The sequence below is a fragment of the Tupaia chinensis genome, unplaced genomic scaffold (genome assembly GCF_000334495.1).
Source record: "Tupaia chinensis unplaced genomic scaffold, TupChi_1.0 Scaffold000178_1, whole genome shotgun sequence".
NCBI classification, from domain to species: domain Eukaryota; kingdom Metazoa; phylum Chordata; class Mammalia; order Scandentia; family Tupaiidae; genus Tupaia; species Tupaia belangeri.
This window is the reverse complement of record NW_006159653.1, coordinates 2407335-2426272: the sequence shown is the minus strand read 5'-3', so window position 1 is coordinate 2426272 and position 18938 is coordinate 2407335. Positions and strand designations below refer to the sequence as shown.

Here is an 18938-nt window from a genome sequence, read left to right as displayed (position 1 = left end):
ATCCCCCTTGGGGGGTGATTTCTCGCTTTCTGTCTCTATGTCTCTCTCTGTCTGTCTGGCATGCGTATGCGCCCTATAGCGAAAACCTCTCCAAAAAAAACCAAAAACAAAGCACTTTCAGCATCAAATGTAACCTGAAAGTCCATGGAGAGCCCTCCTCGAGGGTGAAGTATATAAAGCTCACTGAGCCACAGCTGCTTCTCTGAAGGCAGTCCACAGCACTTTCAGGCAGTGAGCGAGCTAAGACCCTCAGCCACCATCTGGAGGCCACGTGTTGCCAGTGGCCCACGTGCCAGGGTGGGTCCTGCTGGCTCCTGAGGCCCTCCTCTAGACTTGGATAGCACCGCTGACTCTGGCCTGGCATGAGTCATCCCCTTCCTGCACAGCCCAATCGGTTTGCCGCCTACTTGGTGACCCAAAAGCATGGTAAGTAAATACTTCTGGTTACTCAATAGCTTCTGAAATTTCAATCTCTGGAGAAATTTAAAGCAACCAAGCCCTAGGTATACCTGTCTGCCATCACTGCCCTAACAAAACGCAGCTCCTAGGGAGAGAAGTCCTCCAAGGACACGCAGGTGTATGGAACAGTGAGAGCCCTGTCTCCAGGTAGGACCTGAACACTGGTCCTTCCTACTCACATCACATACCCCAAACCTCAGCCCCTCACACCCAAAGAAAGGCTGGGAGCCTCAGCTGCCTTGCTGGGAGCCTCATTCCAGGGCCAAGGCCTGTCTAGTCAGTGTGGCTCCTTCCTGACCAGCAACCTCCCACCCCTACAGCCAATACCCACTCCCCAGCTCTGCCAACCAACTGTGCTGCCCCCAGGATGGGAGCCCTCTGGTCCTCTCTCCTAACTCCTATGCAGTCTTCAGGACAAGCTTCTGTAACCTCATCATCGTGAGATGTGCACACGATGTGCCCTATACAGAGCTACAGAGAACAGGGAAGGGGGAATGTTCTCGATTGAATGTAGCCAGGACAAACAATGCCACCCACATCCAAAGTCCTTAGAGCCACCATGCTCTGGCATCTCTGAAAAGGGGAGTTGCACCGTGGCCTCCTCGCAGGCACCACCACTACCTGGTTACTTGCACAAGTGCCTGTGGACCCAGGAAGTGAAGCACAGGCCTTCTCGCCACCCCTCTCCAAGGTGAAGCTCGAGGCTCGGTGGAGGACCACCCTCACAACCCCACAACCGCGTCTGTAAGGGAAAATGAGCCCAGAGTTTTCTTTCTTTCTTTTCTGGAGAAGTTTTTGCTATAGGGCACGTGTGCTCACCAGAAAGACAGAGAAAGACAGAGACAGAAAGCGAGAAAGCACTCCCCAGGGGGGGATGGCAATGTGCAATCCCTTCTCCTCCATTCTCCTCTCAGGATCTTAGGCACACACGCACACGTGCCTGTGCCGGCGTGAGTTTAAGCCACCGAATCTGGGACTCGAACCATGGTCGAATACATGGGAGTCCAGCAACATAGCTATTATGCCATCTGCTGGTCCCAAGCCTGGAATATTCAACAACTGACTTCCAAATGAACTAGTGACATGACAGCCCATTAACAAGCTGAGCATTTTCTAAGCACTTCAGATGTTTCAGACATCCTGTGTTTAAGAACTTACTCTCAGGCTCTTTGACTTTTTGTGATGGTGTCCAGCAATCTCCTCTTAGAAGTAGAGATTCTCAAGGCCAGACAGTGTACAGCAATAAAACATGATGCTCAGACCAGCTAGTGGCTTGGTAGTTAAGACAGCTGGATCTTACATGGTCAACTCCTTGGTTTGAGTCTCAAGCTTGATATACCTGTCAGGCAGGACCAGCAGATGGCATAATGCTTGCATTGCTGGACTCTCACGGAGCTAACAGTGGTTCCACAGCTTAAAACTAACACCAAGGAGACTAGCAGTTAGCGTAATGGCTATGTCACTGGACTCCCATGTAGTCGACCGCAGTTCGAGACCTGGAGGCTTAAACATGCCAGGTGCATGTGCGTGCATACCCAAGATCCCAAGAGGAGAATGGAGGAGAAGGGACTAAGGCGTGGCCATCCTCCCTGGAGGGTGATTTCTCGCTTTCTCTCTGTCTCTCTCTGTCTCTGGCGAGCGCACGTGCCCTATAGCAAAAACCTCTCAAAAAAATAAATAATCTAACACCAGGAGTGGGACCAGCAGTTACCATAATGGCTACGTCACTGGACTCCCATTTAATCGACCACGGTTCAAGTCCCAGACCCGGTGGCTTAAACTCATGCCAGGCTCGTGTGCGTGCGTGCCCAAGATCCCAAGAGGAGAATGAAGGAGAAGGGATTACAGCATGGCCATCCCCTCTGGGGAAGGATTTCTCACTTTCTGTCTCTCTGTCTCTCTCTGTCTTTCTGGCAAGCGCACACGCTGTATAGCAAAAACCTCTCCAGGAAAAAAAAAAGTCTAACACCAGCAGTGTGTGCAGGCATGCCCAAGATCCTGAGGGGAGAATGCAGGAGAAGGGACTGCAGTGGAGCCATCCCCCCAGGGGTGATTTCTCACTTGCTGTCTCTCTCCTACAAGTGTACATACCCTATAGCAAAAATCTCTAAGGAAAAAAAAAAATCAAACCCTGCCAGACACATCTGTATGTGTGCCCAAAACCCTAAGAGGAGAGATGACAGAGAAGGGACTGCAGTGTGGCTGTTTCCCCTGGGGGAGTGCTTTTTCACTTTCTCTGTCTCTTCTGCACGTGTCCAAAACTAAAAACAATAACAAAATAAAAATACATATGCATTTGAGTGTATAAATTTATTTATTTTATGAGAAAGTGAAAGATAAACATCCTCAAAAGGATCTCACTGCAATCCTTCCCAGTCAGCACATACCTGGAATGTGGAGGTTGACCCAGGAATTGAACTGTGATCTTCTGTATGGCCTTCAGAATACAGGGCAGCATGGTTCCACTGCACCAATGTGACTGGGCCAGATACACAAACATTGTGTTTTGTTTTGCTTTTTAAATTTTCTACAGATCATGTGCACTCACCAGAGACAGAGAGAGAGAGAATGAGAAAGCACTCCCAGGAGAAATGGCCACACTGTACTCATGTCTTCACCTCCTCTCAGGATTTTGGGCACGCATGTACAGGTGGCCAGCGTTTTTTACAAGACACTGGACCTGGGGCTCAAATCATGCAGTTAATCATGTGAGATCCAGCAGCCTTAACCACCACACCCCCAGCTGGCCCATGTGTGTGTTTTATTTTAAGATTTATTTATTTATTATTTCAGCTTGACCAGGGAGAGACAAGAGAGGAGACAGAAAGTGAGAAAGCAAGCCACCAGGTCTGGGACGCGAACTGAAGTTGGCCATGTGGGAGTCCCAACATCTTTTTGTTTGTTTGTTTTTAATTTTTGCTATAAGATGTGTGTGCTCACTGGAGAGACAGAGACAGAAAGCAAGAAATCACCCCCCTTGGGACCAGCAGTTAGCGTAATGGCTGTCGCTGGACTCCCACGTAGTCGACTGCGGTTCGAGTCCCAGACCTGGTGGCTTAAACTCACACCGGGCGCGTGTGCGTGCGTGCCCAAGATCCCGAGAGGAGAACAGAGGAGAAGGGATTGCGGTGTGGCCATCCCCCCTGGGGGGTGATTTCTCGCTTTCTGTCTCTCTGTCTCTCTCTGTCTGGCGAGCGCACGTGGCCCAATAAAAAAAACCCCAAAAAAAAAAAAAAAAAAAAAAAAAAAAAGAAAAGAAAAGAAAAGAAATCACCTCCCAAGTAGGGATGGCTATGGCACAATTCCTTCTCTTCCATTCTCCTCTCAGGATTTTGGGCACACACACACACACACACCCCTAGCATGAGTTTTAAGCTGCCAGGTCCCGGGACTTGAACTGCAGATGAACACCGTTTCAGTCTGCCAAATAAGTAAGGCAAGTCAAAGGACGTGACACTGCTTGAAATGGTTGAGTTAAATAATTCTGAAGAAACAGATTTTGTCATTTTTTTATTCTTTCGGCATTCTGTACACTGACATAGAGGTAAAAGAAAACGACTGAAATTTAAGTGTCAAAGAACTTTTTACAATTAAATCCACAGCTGTATACATTTATCTTACTCACATGTCAGTTAAAAGCTCACCAACTATTACAAAACAGGACAAATTACATCACGAAAGAACCAAAAAGTAGAAAAGGATTTCATAAAAAATATATCCAACTATGAAAACTATTGCTCTCTTGGCGTCTTCACATCCTTCTCTTCTGTGTACTTATGTACAACACATTGTTCCCACGGATGAACACGTCCCCGTATTTATTCTTCAGCTGCCCATTCACATGCTCTTCTGTCTGCTCCAGGGCTATGTTCATGTAGCCGTCCAAGCAAGCCAGGACCCCTCGATAATCCACTCCAGAATTTAATTTTACCACAACTGGCCGTCAGATGATTTGCTTCAAAAAGTCACTGGGGGTTTGCTTCCGCAGACTCATTGTAACAATCCTCAAAGCCGGGCTCCAGAACCCTCACTCCCCACATGTATTTTCTTTATTAGAGAATTATTTATTTTATTTTATTTATTTATTATTATTATTCAATTTGACAAGAGAGAAACAGACACAAAGAGAGAGAAAGAGAAAGAAAGCAAGCTGCCAGGTTCAGGACTCAAACCATGGTCAACTATGTGGGAGTCCAGAGCCTTAACCACCACACCATCTGCCAGCTCCCCCTTATAATTTTACTTATTATTATTATTCAATTTGGAGTATTTTTTTTGAGAGGTTTTTGATATAGAGCGTGTGCACTCGCCAGAAAGACAGAGAAAGACAGAGAGACTGAAAGCGAGAAATCATTCCCCAGAGGGGATGGCCATGCCGCAATCCCTTCTCTTCCACTCTCCTCTCAGGATCTTGGACACGCAAGAACAACTGCACCTGGCACAAATTTAAGGCACCGGGTCTGGGACTTGAACCATGGTCAACTACATGGGAGTCCAGCAACATAGCCATTACGCCAACTGCTGGTCCCAATTTGGTATATTTTTTAAAGGTACTTTTGCTTTTTGGTTTATTTATGTCTTCCATGAGCAAGACACAGAGAGAGAGAGAGAGAGAGAGAGACAAAATGCACCCTCAACGGAGTCCTGACGCCAGGCTCTAACCCCAGTTTCAGCCTGCTGTGGATCACAGGCTCACATGTGCCCACTATGTTCAAGGTCTCCAGGTGCAAACTCAGAACTTGCCCACGTGGGCCAGTCTGTGAAGAGCGCTGTTTGTTACTGCTGCATCACCAGCCAGCCCCCTCATGACAGAGCAAATGAGGGAGGTAGGAATGAGCACCCTCCACAGGGTCTGCCCATGCCATAAGCTCCCTGCTCAAGTCCTCCAGCCTGTCGCTTGCACATATACGTGGTGTGTTTCAGTGCAATCAGGGTAAGGAACTGAACCACAGTGGCCATGTGGGATCCAGTCTCTAACTGCACACTACCTCTACATCACAAAATATGTCATATTTTTAAAGCACGTCTCACTGTCTTCAATGACCTGGTGCAAGTCAGTCCTGCATGGGGCAGATGAGCAAGTAGAGAAATGATACAACCCAGTCAGGTCTTGGAGAGCTACTACTAGTGCCTGGGCAGATGCTATGGCCTGCAGTCCAGCAGCTCTAGGCTGATTGGTACTTGAGTCTATAGTTTGCCAGGGCTCTTGGGTCTCCACAGGGAGATGGAGCCACTGCAAAGGCACTTTCTTCCCTAAATTTTTCAGAGTAATTCAGTTAGGATAGAAGAATCATGGCTGTTTGTTTTCTTGTATTTTGAAATGTAGAAAACCTTTCTACAATAAGAAGTGATTTATTCATTCATTCCCCTACAGATACTCAGTGAGCACCCACCAGGAAAGAGCCCAGGACTCCTGGTCACGCAATAGGGTTGAATCTGGAAGAGGATTGACCAGTGTTGCTCAGATCCCTCTGCATCTTTATGTCTATGAAACATAAAATGCAGGCCCGGTCACAGTGGTGTAAGTGGGAAGGCTGAGGCTGCATGGGAAGTCTGGGGTTGATTCCGGAGCCAACATGAACAGGTCAGGTGCATGGGGCACACTGGAAGTCTTAGCTAAGTGAAGCAGGGGAGCAGGAGGATCGCAACATATTGAAACCAGACTGAAAACACCTCTCTCTCTAGCACTCATTTTGGGGGAAAAAAGGACAAAATGCAAAGACCACAAGGAGACTGTACAAAGAACAAGCTTGGGGAACTGGAAGCTCAAGACTCAAGGCTGGTGTGATCAGAACCAGGCTTCCGTCCTCATAGGGCTGCTATACTCCACAGACTGTCACCTGAGCAATCACAGCTCAGGTGTTTAACAAGCACGGAGGTTAAGGACTATGCACAGAAAGCTAGCTCCCACAAGTTTGAGTCCTGGCCCTGGCAGCCTGAAAACCACCCGAAGCACACGGGGATGTGTGACAGAATAGAGAAAAGTAGGGGAAGGATTATTGTGACGTGACCATACCACACTGGGGGCTGCGTGCTCACTCACTTGCTCGCTTGTTCACTCCCTTTCTCTGGCAATTACGATAAATAATGAATAAACAAATGAACAACTCAGACTTGCTCTGGAAGTCAAGCAGTTAATCCATGAGAAGCACTTGAGCAGGCTGAGTTCTGAAGTTGCCAGTATTTTCATGACTAAATGACAAACACAAAGTTTCCTTTTTCTTTTTTTAATTCCTTTTTTTTTTTTTTGAGAGAGATTTTCACTATAGGGCGCATGCGCTCTCCAGACAGACATAGAGACAGAAAGCGAGAAATCACCCCCCAGGGGGGATGGTCATGCCGCAATCCCTTCTCCTCCATTCTCCTCTCGGGATCTTGGGCACGCACGCACATGCACCCGGCGTGAGTTTTAAGCCACCAGGTCCGGGACACGAACCACAGTCGACTACGTGGGAGTCCAGCGACATAGCCATTATGCTAACTGCTGGTCCCTAAACTTAAATAATTCTTAAAAAAAAAAAAAAACTTAATAGCCTACTAGTGACCAGAATCCTTATCAATATAGTCAACTAACACATTTTTTGTATATTATATCCTATATTCCTACAATAAATCTATCCAGTGAAAAGAAAACATTAAACAAATCATAAGAGGCCGGCCCCATAGCCTAGTAGCTAGAGGAGCCGGAACCCATAAGGCTAACAGCTGTTGAAATCCTGGTACTGACAGCTTGAAAAATGCACTAGGTGCACATGTGTGCACGCCCAAAATCCCAAAAGGAGGGAGAAATAGAGAATAAGGGACTGCAGTGGGACCATGCCCCACCGGAGAAGGCTTTCTTTCTTTCTCTCTCTCTCTCTCCCTTTCCAGGTCTCTCTGGCGAGTGTGCATGCCCTCTGGCAAAAACTTTTTAAAAAGAAAAGAACAGGAACAAAATGTACACTTAACAGTATTTACTGGAAAAGAAAATCTATAAGTGGATCCACTTTGTTCAAACCCGTATTTCTCAAGGGTCAACAGTATACTTGAGGTCTTCAAAAAGTTTATAGAAAATGAGCATTATTTAAAAACTACACATGGGGGACCAGCAGTTAGCGTAACGGCTATGTCGCTGGACTCCCATGTAGTCGACCGTGGTTCAAGTCCCGGACCAGGTGGCTTCAAACTCATGCTGGGCGTGCGTGCGTGCGTGCCCAAGATCCTGAGAGGAGAATGGAGGAGAAGGGATTGTGGCGTGGCCATCCTCCCTGGGGGGTGATTTCTCACTTTCTGCCTCTCTGTCTTTCTCTGCCTGTCTGGCGAGTGCACGCGCCCTATAGCAAAAACCTCTCAAAAAAAAAAAAAAAAAAAAAGAAAAGGAAAAAAAAAAAAAAAAACTACACATGAATCTGGAGGAAGGAGCAACGTAGAAAGAAGAAGGGAAGAGAATGGCTCCTTGGAAGTTCAGATTCTTAGACCAAGGTTGAAACAATGGTTGACCTCAACCAGCTAATGGAAAATGAAGTACTCATGGCTTTTGCCTCCTATACAATAATTATTCTTTCAAAAATGACGTTGATGAGCACTGTAACTGTATGCCATAGAATCACAAGAAAGGTTTTGGCCAACCCAGAAGACTGTGCAAGCTTTGGCAAAGGAGAAAATGCTAAGAAATAGCTTTGAACAGATGACAGAGTGGAACGTGTTCGAAGAGCCCACCTGAATGACGTTGAAAATATTGTTGCATTTCTTGGTATTGGCCTTCTGTATTCCTTAAGTGGTCCAGATCCCTCTACAGCCACCCTGCACTTCAGACTCTGCTGGAGCACAGATCTACCACACAATGGCATATTTGCTACCGCTTTCCCAGTCAAATAGAGCTCTGGATTTTTCTATTGGGTATGGAGTTACTTTTTCAATGGCTTACACATTGCTGAAGAATAGATTATATCTATGAAGAGAGTCATCCAATTGGCTTATAAAAATTCAGTGCTTCGGGACCAGCAGTTAGCATAATGGCTATGTCACTGGACTCCCATGTAGTTGCCCACGGTTCGCGTCCCGGACCCGGTGGCTTAAAACTCACGCCGGGCGCATGTGCGTGCGTGCCCAAGATCCCAAGAGGAGAATGGAGGAGAAGGGACTGTGGCGTGGCCATCCCCCCTGGGGGATGATTTCTCGCTTTCTGTCTCTCTGTTTCTCTCTCTGTCTGTCTGGCAAGCACACGCGCCCTATAGCAAAAACCTCTCAAAAAAAAGAAAAAAAAATTCAGTGCTTCAAGTTGATAATAAATATATTTGTAGATGTTAGGTGGGAGGGAAACAGAGATACGAAGACCTGAGGAAAACTCATTTTGAATGTGTCACTAGTGCATATTTTTTATTCTAATTTTTTTTATTTATTTATTTATTTATTTATTTATTGATTGGAGAGTTTTTCACTATAGGGTGCGTGCGCTCACCAGACAGAGAGAGACATAGAGACAGAAACCGAGAAATCACCCCCCAGGGGGGATGGTCACACCGCAATCCCTTCTCCTCCATTCTCCTCTCGGGATCTTGGGCACGCACGTACACGCGCCCAGCATGAGTTTCAAGCCACCGGGTCCAGGACGCGAAACACGGTCGACTACGTGGGAGTCCAGCGACATAGCCATTACGCTAACTGCTGGTTCTCTTTATTCTAATTTTAGATTTGCAATAAAAATTTGACATACAAATTCACAAGTCTCTGGACTTATTCCTTAAATACTTTTATACAAATTTTGACTATAATTTGTAACATTCCTTTAATCTATAGGAAGAGTGATTATATGTAGGAGAAACCTATATGTCAGTACTGCTAAAATAGGCATATGAAATAAAGAAGTAAAAGAAGAGAAAAAAACTATACACGGATATCAATGTTTTCCATCAAAATAAACTCATGCTTTAATTCCATTTATCCAATAAACTCTCTAGAATCCCTCACATAGAAAGGCTGAGCTCCCTAATACACAGGAGAGGAATCGAGATGAAAACTAACACTTCTAGGGTCAAGATGCCATTGCACAGCTTAAAGCTTCACCCTGCAAGAAGGGTCCCAGATTCAAAAGGCTTAGCTGCTTTTCAATGCCAGAACGCTCTGGAGCTCTGGGGTGCCTGTGGCATGCGGTCGCCACCACATGCAGGCGTGCATGCAGAAGCAGGTGGCAACAGCACTCTAGGCCCCGGGCTGCGGAAGGTGGCCCAAACCCACCCAGCTTACGCCCAAAAGGACACTGCTCTCAGTTGGTGTGCTCCTGGTAAGAACTTCCTCTGGACCCAGGGTACTGCACAAAGCCAGGCTCACACAGACACCCAGGTGAGGGCAGGCGTCTCGGGGGAACGGCTCACTGCCTGCCTAGTGGCTTCCACCACAGAGAACAAGAATGCAGTAGTGAGAGATCAAGGACCCGGGCCCAAGCTCTAGGTTTGTGACTTACCGATGAGCAAGACTCCCTTTCCCCAAGCTATAATTTACTCCTCTATAAATGAGCGTGATGACACAGGCCCACGGTCAAGGGCTGCTGGGGACACAGCCATCCCCACAGGAGCATGGAGTGCTCCCCAGGGCAGGAGGCCTTCCTAGCTTTCATGTGCTCACACCACCCATCCTGGCCTGAAAGAGGGGCACTCACCACAGACAGACAGAGAGCTGGCCTGCACAAGACAAGCAGCCACCAACACTCTTACACGCGACCCCTAGTAAAATGCAGCTTGTCCCAGCTTGTACGGCACCAGAGGATGAGTGCAGACGAGAGAGTGCCCTGCGAAATGGGGAAGAAGCACTGGGTGGCCTTCGAGGCACTGCTCCATCTTCCTCCAGGACCGCCATACCCACATGCCTCCAGAGCTGCTCACCAGCTAAGGCAGGTGGAGTTTTAGTCCTAGGGCTCAACTGAGCGCCAGACTCAGGACACGTTCAAGTCTCTGAACTTCACTAACCTTCACCTCCACACTAAGTCTGTACATCAGTCACCAACTTCCCACAGAAACACTGAAAGGCAAGATTTCTAACCATGAACCTAGAAGTTTTGCTTACTTCCTGCACCAAGCGCAGCTGACAGGTGTAACTGAAACACGATTCCTTGGGTCAGCGTGAACATCAGGGTAGGACTGCCCTGGGGAACAGCGGTTGGAGAGCCAGTCCCCACAGGGCTGACCATGCAGTTTGAGTCCTGAACCCAGTTGGGGATGCTCTCATGTGTGACACTCACACTCTCTTCTCTTTATCTCTCTCTTGTACACTCATGCATTCCTTTTGACATTGAAAAAAGGAAGAAACATTAAATATAAGTAAAATATACAAGTTGAGCTGGCTCTATGGCCTAGTGGCTAAGGCAGCCAGCCAGATCCAAACATGTTCAACATGGATTAGAGTCCTGGACCCAGGAGCTCAAGAAATGTGACACAGGCATATGCATGAGTGCCCAAAACCCAAAAGGAGAGAGTGATGGAGAAGGGGCTAAGGGTATGACCATCACCCATTGGGGGATGCTTTTTTCTTCTCCCCCTCTCTCTCTCACTCCCTGGAGAACACATGCACCCTCTATAAGTAAATAAATAAGTGCTTTACACTATGAAATTTGTTCTTAGAAAATAATATCTAGGAGCCAGCAGGTGGCATGGTGAATAAGGTGCTAGCCAACTGCAGTTAGAGCCATGCTCCTAGAAGCTTGAAAAGCATGCTGGGCACAGGACCAGCAGGTGCCGTGGTGGTTAAGGGTGCTGGACTCCCTTATGGCCAACCATGGTTCTAGTCTTAGACCTGGCGGCTTGCTTTCTCACTTTCCCTCCCTCTCTCTCTCTTTCACTCTGTCCCTCTACAGTTAAATTTTAAAAATATATATGTTATAAATAAAGTTAAGTAAAACATAAACTTTAAAAAAAAAGAGAAAATCATGCTGGGCGCATGCTTGCCTTAAGTCCCAACATGGGTATGGAGGAGAGGGAATTGTGGTGTGGCCATCCCCTCTAGGGGGTGATTTCTCACTTTCTCTCTCATTGTTTTTCTCTGTCTCTGGTGAGCACATGTGCCTCATGACAAAATCTAAAAATAATAATAATATTCATAGGCTTTTACTTTCTGTTTTACTAACTAGGGCCAGCAGGTGGCATGATGGTTAAGGGCACTGGACTCCCACATGGCCAATCGTGGTTTGAGCCCCAGACTTGGCAGCTTGATTTCTCACTTTCTCTCCTCTCTCTCTGTCCCTCTGGTCAAATTAAAATAAATTCATAAAACAAAGTTCAATAAAATAATTCTTAAAAAAAAAAAAAAGGTTGCCCGCTAAAACAAACTTGAGTTTCTAATTTGAAATCACTTACATAATATTTAAACATCAATTTCTCCAGGAAGTAGATTCACTGAGCTCCCCACCCCATCTAGTAAGCTCTAACAGAGCTCTACAGAGCGTTTCGCTCCTGCCCAGGGCCTCCTCTCTCCCAATCCCCCTCTTCTGACCCTGTTCCTTACAAGAAACCTTCTCAGCCTCCAAAATTGATTTTTTTTTTTTGAGAGGTTTTTGTTATAGGGTGCATATACTCAAGGGAAAGACAAAGAGAGACAGAAAGTGAGAAATCACCCCCCGGGGGGGATGGCCACACCACAATCCCTCCTCCTCCATTCTCCTCTCAGGATCTTGGGCACGCACACATATGCTCCCGGCTTCAGTTTAAGCCACTGAGTCTGAGACTCAAACCGCGGTTCATTACATGAGAGTCCAGCAACACAGCCATTACGCCAACTGCTGGTCCCTCAGCCTCCAAAATTAAAGGTCAAACACTGAGGTGACCTCCAAGGTATACAGTGGCACTTGTACTAAAGTGAGAACCTTCGTCTCTGAGGCTGCAACATCCCTCCGGTTCCTCCCTATGTCCACTGGCTGCCTTGTTATTCCCCTGCAAGGGAAAGCTGTACCCTGCTGGGCCAGGGTCCTTAGCACTGCCAGCCCCTCTAGCTGCTGCAGCAGCCTAGTCCCCTGGCCCTCACCCACACTGGCCACTCTTCTGCCATCCTCCCTCTCTGGCCTCTACCCTTGGCGTGGACAGTGCTTGCTGCCCTCTGTCCCTGCAGGCCCAGGTGAGGTGCTGGATCCCCAACAGCAGGAAAGGAGCCTGTGGGAGCATCCATGGCAATCCCAGAGTCCACACACACACACATACAACCACAGTATACCAGTAACTTAGAAGACCCCTACCTAACAGGTGAGCCTGTGAAATAAAGGCCCAACCTAGGTAGGAAAACTGATAAATTCTTTTTTAAAAATTATTTTATTGGGGCCAACAGGTGGTGTGGAGGTTAGGGGCTCTGGACTCCCATGTGGCCAATTGCGGTTCAGGTCCCAGACCTGGTGGCTTGCTTTCTCACTTTCCTTCTCTTTCTCTCTCTCTCTTTGTCTCTGAAAAAATTAAAATAAATAAATTAATTAATTAAAAAAGCTAAATAAAATAATTTTTAAAATATTTTATTTAACTTTATCTATCCATTTATTTATTTATTTCAATTTGACCAGAGAGGGATAGAGTGAGTGAGAGAGATAGAAAGTGAAAAAGCAAGTCACCAGGTCTGGGACTTGAACCATGGTTGACCATGTGGGAGTCCAGCACCCTTAACCACCACACCACTTGCTGGCCCCATGGGAAAACTGATAAATTCTAAAACAGGTGACAGGAGGATTCCTACATGGTCGACTCTGTGGTTCAAGTCCTGGATGCAGCAGCTTGAAGAACATGCTAGGTACGTGTGTGTGTAAGTGCTCAAAATCCTGAAAGGAGAATGGAGGCCAAGGTATTGCTGTGTGGTCACCCCCCCCAGGAGGGGGTGATTTCTCACTGTCACCCTCTCTGTCTCCAACAAGCACATGCACCCTGTGGCAAACACCTAAAAACTTGTCTCAGAGCAGTGTTCAGTGTTCATCGGAAAAAACTAAGGCTCCGAAAGAAAAAAAAAAATCCATTTAAAAGGAAAAGAGAGCCAAACACAGAAATTATGAATTTCTTAATACCACCAATTTGTTTGGCTTGTATTATCCAAAGGTCTCAAGAGTTTGGAAGCAACTTCAGCTTCTATGCAAACCAGCTATGTGAACAGGCCAGTGTGGCCTGCCCAGTCCTCCCAGCATGAGGAACAGCACTTCCTACTCCCAAAGTCCTCCCTGTCCTCCCCATTTGGCCACTCCTTAGCTTCAACCCAGACCTCTGCTCTATTCCCCTCCTTTCCCTTTCCATACACTCCTTCCAGGAAAGCTCTCTTGCTGTGCCCAGGGCCTGGGGCCCAGGTTCTTCCTGCACCTCTCTGGAGCAGCCCTACAAGGTTGGCTGCCCTCTGAGGCCCCTAATGGGTGTGCTATTCACATTTCCCTTTGTCTTGGGGCAGGGCCAAGCTGAGGGGGTGAGGGGGTCTCGTAGAGGAATGGGAGGGCCCCACTTGGCTACTTCTACCAGGCTTCAAGCTCATCTTTTTCTTTTTCTTTTTTGTTTTTTTAAGAATTATTTTGCTTGATTTTATTTATTTTAATTTGCCCAGAGAGGGACACAGTGAGAGAGCAAGAGAAAGTGAGAAAGCAAGCCGTCAGATCTAGGACTTGAACTGCAGTTGGCCATGTGGGAGTCCAGCGCCCTCAACCACCACTCGACCTCCATACTACCTGCTGGCCCCCAGACTCATCTTTTTTCACCCCAGAATTTCTTCAGGTCAGGAATATGGAGCCCTTCTGTTCCTAACCACTTCTCAACTACCTGCCAACCCATTTTTGCCTTTCTGCCCCAGACACAAAACTCAGCACAAGCATCTGCACAGAAGTTTGCTAAGACATGGGGAGGAAGAAGCGTAGGGCACCCCCCCCAGGAGGGTGGCCATGCCTCCATTCTGTTAGGATCTGGGGGACTGTGTGCACACACATCCAGCATGTTTTTCAGGCCACTGGTCTAGGACTTGAGCCATGTAGTCAGCCATGTGGGATCCAGCTGCCTTAACTACCATGCCACCTGCCGCCCCCTAAAACCTATATTTAGATGGACATCTTAAAAACTGTATCTGATAATAACCAGCTATGTACATACAATCAGTGAAAGACTATAATTTTGACCAATGGGGGGAAAAATGCATGAAAAAATAAAAATGGCAAACTACAGGAAGAAAAAAGTGAGTGAACAGACCAGGCAAGCAGTAAACTCTGAGCGCTGAGACTGCAAGGAGAGCCGTGTGCTGTCTCCTGACTGCAGACAAGCCTCAGCCCACTGCGTGGGGCAGAGCAGGCAAGTGCTCGCCCACTCACCCCAAAGGCCCCAGGTAGCAGACAGGCTGCTGTGGCTCTCCAGAGCAAACCCTAGGAATGCTGGGAGCAAAGACAGAACGCAAAAATTCTCCCAAAGATGGGTATTCCCCAGAAGTCCAGGGGGCGCTGCGTGTGGTCAGTGGCCGCACTCACTGGTCTAGCAGTCTAATACCCACCTCCCTCCAGGGTGGTAAGGCGCTCACTCCGAGCTTCCTGCAGGGGTGTGCAGTGGGAAGCCCTGACATGACATAGGCTACTGGAACCCCAAGTGCTAGGGTCCCCAGAAATACTAGCCACACAACCACCCCAGAGGAGCTGCTGTGAGTGGCTGCATCCACTCATGGAGCTCATACCCCTCTAGGACCACAGAACACCTTAAAACTGGAGCAAAGTCAAGGCCTGGAAAATGCCCTATCAAACCCTACCAAAAGAAGCACAGACCTCCAGAGCAGGGCCCCTCTATCATGAGGGGAAAGTAGTCTGAGGCCCGGAGAGCCACTAGAATGATCCCTTCCTTGGGATCTTGAGGGCAATGGTCCTTCTGGTGGAAAACCAACTGCCTGGGGGCAGCCACTTGACACGGGCTTCATACAGGTTAGAAACTCAGGGCCTGGCCACGCAAGGGCAGCAGTCCAGCACCCTCTCCCCCAGGCAACAGGGTAGACGTGGAAGGCCTCAGTCAGAACACTGGATGTGACACTGAATTCCACTAATCCAACATTTGATAGTCACGGCCTCCCAGGCAGGGCTTTAGTACACAAAGGGCTTTAGTATACAAAGGAACTGGCGGCTCTGAAGTGTAACCTTCCAAGGGTCAAGTGGGTACTGATGCAGGAAAAGAAAAAATCTAGATGGTGGAGAGGTGCAAGAACACTCCCATCACCTGGTGGGCTCAGGATGCAAGGCCAGGCCCAGTTCCCCCAAGATGCAGCTCCAAAATCCAGGGCCCATGTCACTCTTCACCTCTGCACTGGAAACTGCAAAAACTCCTATGGACAGACCTCCAGCAAGACCATGCTAGGGACAGTGCCTATGCTGACGCTAGAGGCAGAAGATACAGCCCTCTCAGCCCCAGGCTGTGAAGGCCTGCCCAACAAGGGCACATGCCTTGACATCAGACGGCCAGCTCTGGGCAGGCTCACGTCATGGGAACGACCGGTCAGGGACAGCAAGCCTGGCCGCCCACCTCCTTCACACGAGTTCCTCTCACAGTCAGGAATCCCAGACCTACATACCTCCTGATTTGAAGAGCAATTCAAGGGGTCTTCTAGAACTCAAGATTACCTTTAACTTCAATATAACCAAACATTCTGTCACTTGGTTATGCATACAATATGTCATCATCTTCCTTTCTAAGAGTAAAAATTTCAAACAAGCTAAGAATACCCATCAGAGGGGCCCACAAGTGGCATGGTGGTTCAGGCACTGAACTGCCACATGCCCAACTACAGTTCCAGTGCTGGATCTGGCAGCTTGAAAATCACGCCAGGAGGGTGTGCTTATGTGCCCAAAATCCTGAGCAGAAAATGGAGAAAGCCTGTAGCATGCCCTCTCTCCCCAAAGCAGAGGGGTGATTTCTCACTTTTCCTCTGTCTCTCTCTCCAGTAAGCACACATGCCTTATGGTAAAATCCTCTCAAAATAAAAAAGAATACCAATCAGCACCTTTTTATTTTCATTAATAATCTCCAAAAACACCCTAGCCCTCCAGACCAATGTGCCAATGCAGCTTTGTACTAAGTTGTGATTAATAAAGTACAGATCAGTATAAAATATAGATGAAAAGAAAGTGCTATGGTTCGAATGTGTTCCCCCAAAATTCACATGTTGAAATTTGTTTGCTATTACGATAGTGTGAAGAAGGTAGAGACTTAATCCCAAGATTTTTTATTTTAGATTTTTGCCATAAGGCATGTGTGCTTGCGGGAGAGGGAGAGGGGGAGAGGGGGAGAGGGGGAGAGAGAGAAAAATCACCCCCCCGGGGGGGGGAATGGCCACCTCATAATCCTTTCTCCTCCTTTCTCCTCTTGGGATTTTGGGCTTGCACGCATATGTAACTGGTGTGCGTCTCCACTCAAACCTCAGAGTTGGCCATGTGGAATCTAGTGATCTAGCACCTTAACCACCATGCCACCTGTTGGTCCCACCCTAGGAGGGTTTGGTTGATTGATTTTTTTTTTGGTAGAGGTTTCTGCCTTAGGGCACTTGTGCTCACTGGAGAGAAAGAGAGAGACAGAGACAGTGAGAAGGAAAGTGAGAAGCAGCCCACAGGGAGGATGGCCATGCCACAATCACATCTTCTCCAAGCTCCTCTTGGGATCTTGGGTGCACATGCACACGTATCTGGCATAATTTTGAAGCCACCAGGTCCAGGACTCGAACCACAGTTGGCCATGTGGAAGTCCAGTGACACAACCGCTACACCATCTGCTGGCCCTAGGATGGCTTTTAGGGTCTGGACCTTCGGGAGATAATATGGATTAGATAAGGTCACCAGGGTAGACCCCCCACAACTGAACACTAGTGACTTTGTAAGACAGAGAAAGACCAGAGCTAACACACATCCTTGCCCTCTTGCCATGTGTTGCCCTGCACCCTGCCTTGAGACTGCAGAGAGTCCACCAGCAAGAAGGCCCACACTCATCTGGTATGGCTCCTTGTCCTTGGACTTTTAGAATCATGAGCTGAACAAACCTTTCTCCTTATAAATGACCCATCTGTGGTATTCAGTTATGGCAACAAAAAAATGGACCAAGACAGAGAGCACACTCTCCACTCCTCAGGTGTGGCTGTGCACAGCAACTTCCTTCCCAAGCACAGTGTGGAAAGGTGAGAGGGAGAGGGGCTTCAGTGGTATGTTTTGATTGACACCAAATGGATATGGGATGGAGAAAAATAGTGTTCTGCGAAAATATTCCCTCCTTCCATTAGTGCATGCTCATTCAGCTCTTATCTTTATATTACAGTAAGTTATTTTGCCTTTTTTCTTTTTTGAGAGAGAGATTTTTGCTATAGAGCACATGTGCTTGCCAGAGAGAGACAGAAAGAGACAGAGACAAAGTGAGAAATCACACCCCAAGGGGGATGACAGCACCGCAATCCCTTCTCCTCCATTCTCCTCTCTGGATTTTGGGCACACACACATGCACATGTGCCCAGCCTGAGTTTTAAGCCACCAGGTCCAGGATTCAAACCACAGTCAACTAGGTGGGAGTCTAGCGACATAACCATTACTTTGTCTGCTGGTCCCTTATTCTGTTTTAACAAAAAAGGAAGAGGGAAAAAATCATAGGGGGCCAGCAGGTGGCGTTGTGGTTAAGTGTGCTGGACTCCTACATGTCCAACCACAGTTCAAGTCTTGGACCTGGTGGCTTGCTTTCTCATTCTCTCTTTCTCTCGCTTCCTCTCTGTTCGGTCAGTCGGTCAGTCTGCCTGAATAAATGAATGAATTTCAATAAAGTAATTTTTTTTTTAAGAATTATTCTTTCTTTCTTTCTTTTTCTTTCTTCCTTTAATTTGACCAGAGAGGGACAGAGAGAGAGAAAGTGAGAAAGCAAGCCACCAAGTTCAGGACTCAAACCGTGGTGACCATGTGAGAGTCCAGTGCCCTTAATCACCACGCCACCTGCCAGCCCCATGTTTTGTTTTGTTTTGTTGTTTAGAATTATTTTATTGGGAACCAGCAGTTAGCGTAATGGCTATGTCACTGGACTCCCACGTAGTCGACCGTGGTTCGCGTCACGGACCCAGTGGCTTAAAAACTCACGCCGGGCGTGTGTGTGTGCATGCCCAAGATCCCCAGAGAATGGAGGAGAAGGGATTGCGGCGTGACCATCCCCCCTGGGGGGTGATTTCTTGCTTTCTGTCTCTCTGTCTGTCTCTGTCTGTCTGGCGAGTGCACGCGCCCTATAGTGAAAAAACCTCTCCAAAAAAAAATAAATAAATATTTTATTGAGGGGCCAGCAGGTGGCATGGTAATTAAGGGCACTGGACTCCTACATGGTCAACAACATTTCAAGTCCCAGACCTGGCGGCTTTCTCTCTCTCTCTTTTACTCTGTCCCTCTCTGGTCAAACTAAAATAAATACATTTTTAAAAGTTAAATAAAAAATTATTTAAAAAATAAACATAAAAACCCTTGTATACTATGTTGGATTAGAGAATTTTAATGTTTTTTATTTGTCATTGTAAAAGCAAGGATA

At 47.3% G+C, this 18938-nt stretch overlaps 1 protein-coding gene and 1 pseudogene across 1 annotated transcript; one reads left to right on the top strand and one right to left on the bottom strand.

Annotated features, from left to right (window-relative positions):
• Positions 1–3941: 3941 nt before the first annotated feature.
• Positions 3942–4516, bottom strand: LOC102496793 (U6 snRNA-associated Sm-like protein LSm6 pseudogene; annotated as a pseudogene).
• Positions 4517–7929: 3413 nt separating this feature from the next.
• LOC102497215 (microsomal glutathione S-transferase 1-like) lies at positions 7930–10821 on the top strand. Its single transcript, XM_014587044.2, is given in 2 exon segments — positions 7930–8152; positions 10406–10821. Coding segments are annotated over 2 exon segments (378 nt in total). The 3' UTR covers positions 10561–10821.
• Positions 10822–18938: the final 8117 nt, after the last annotated feature.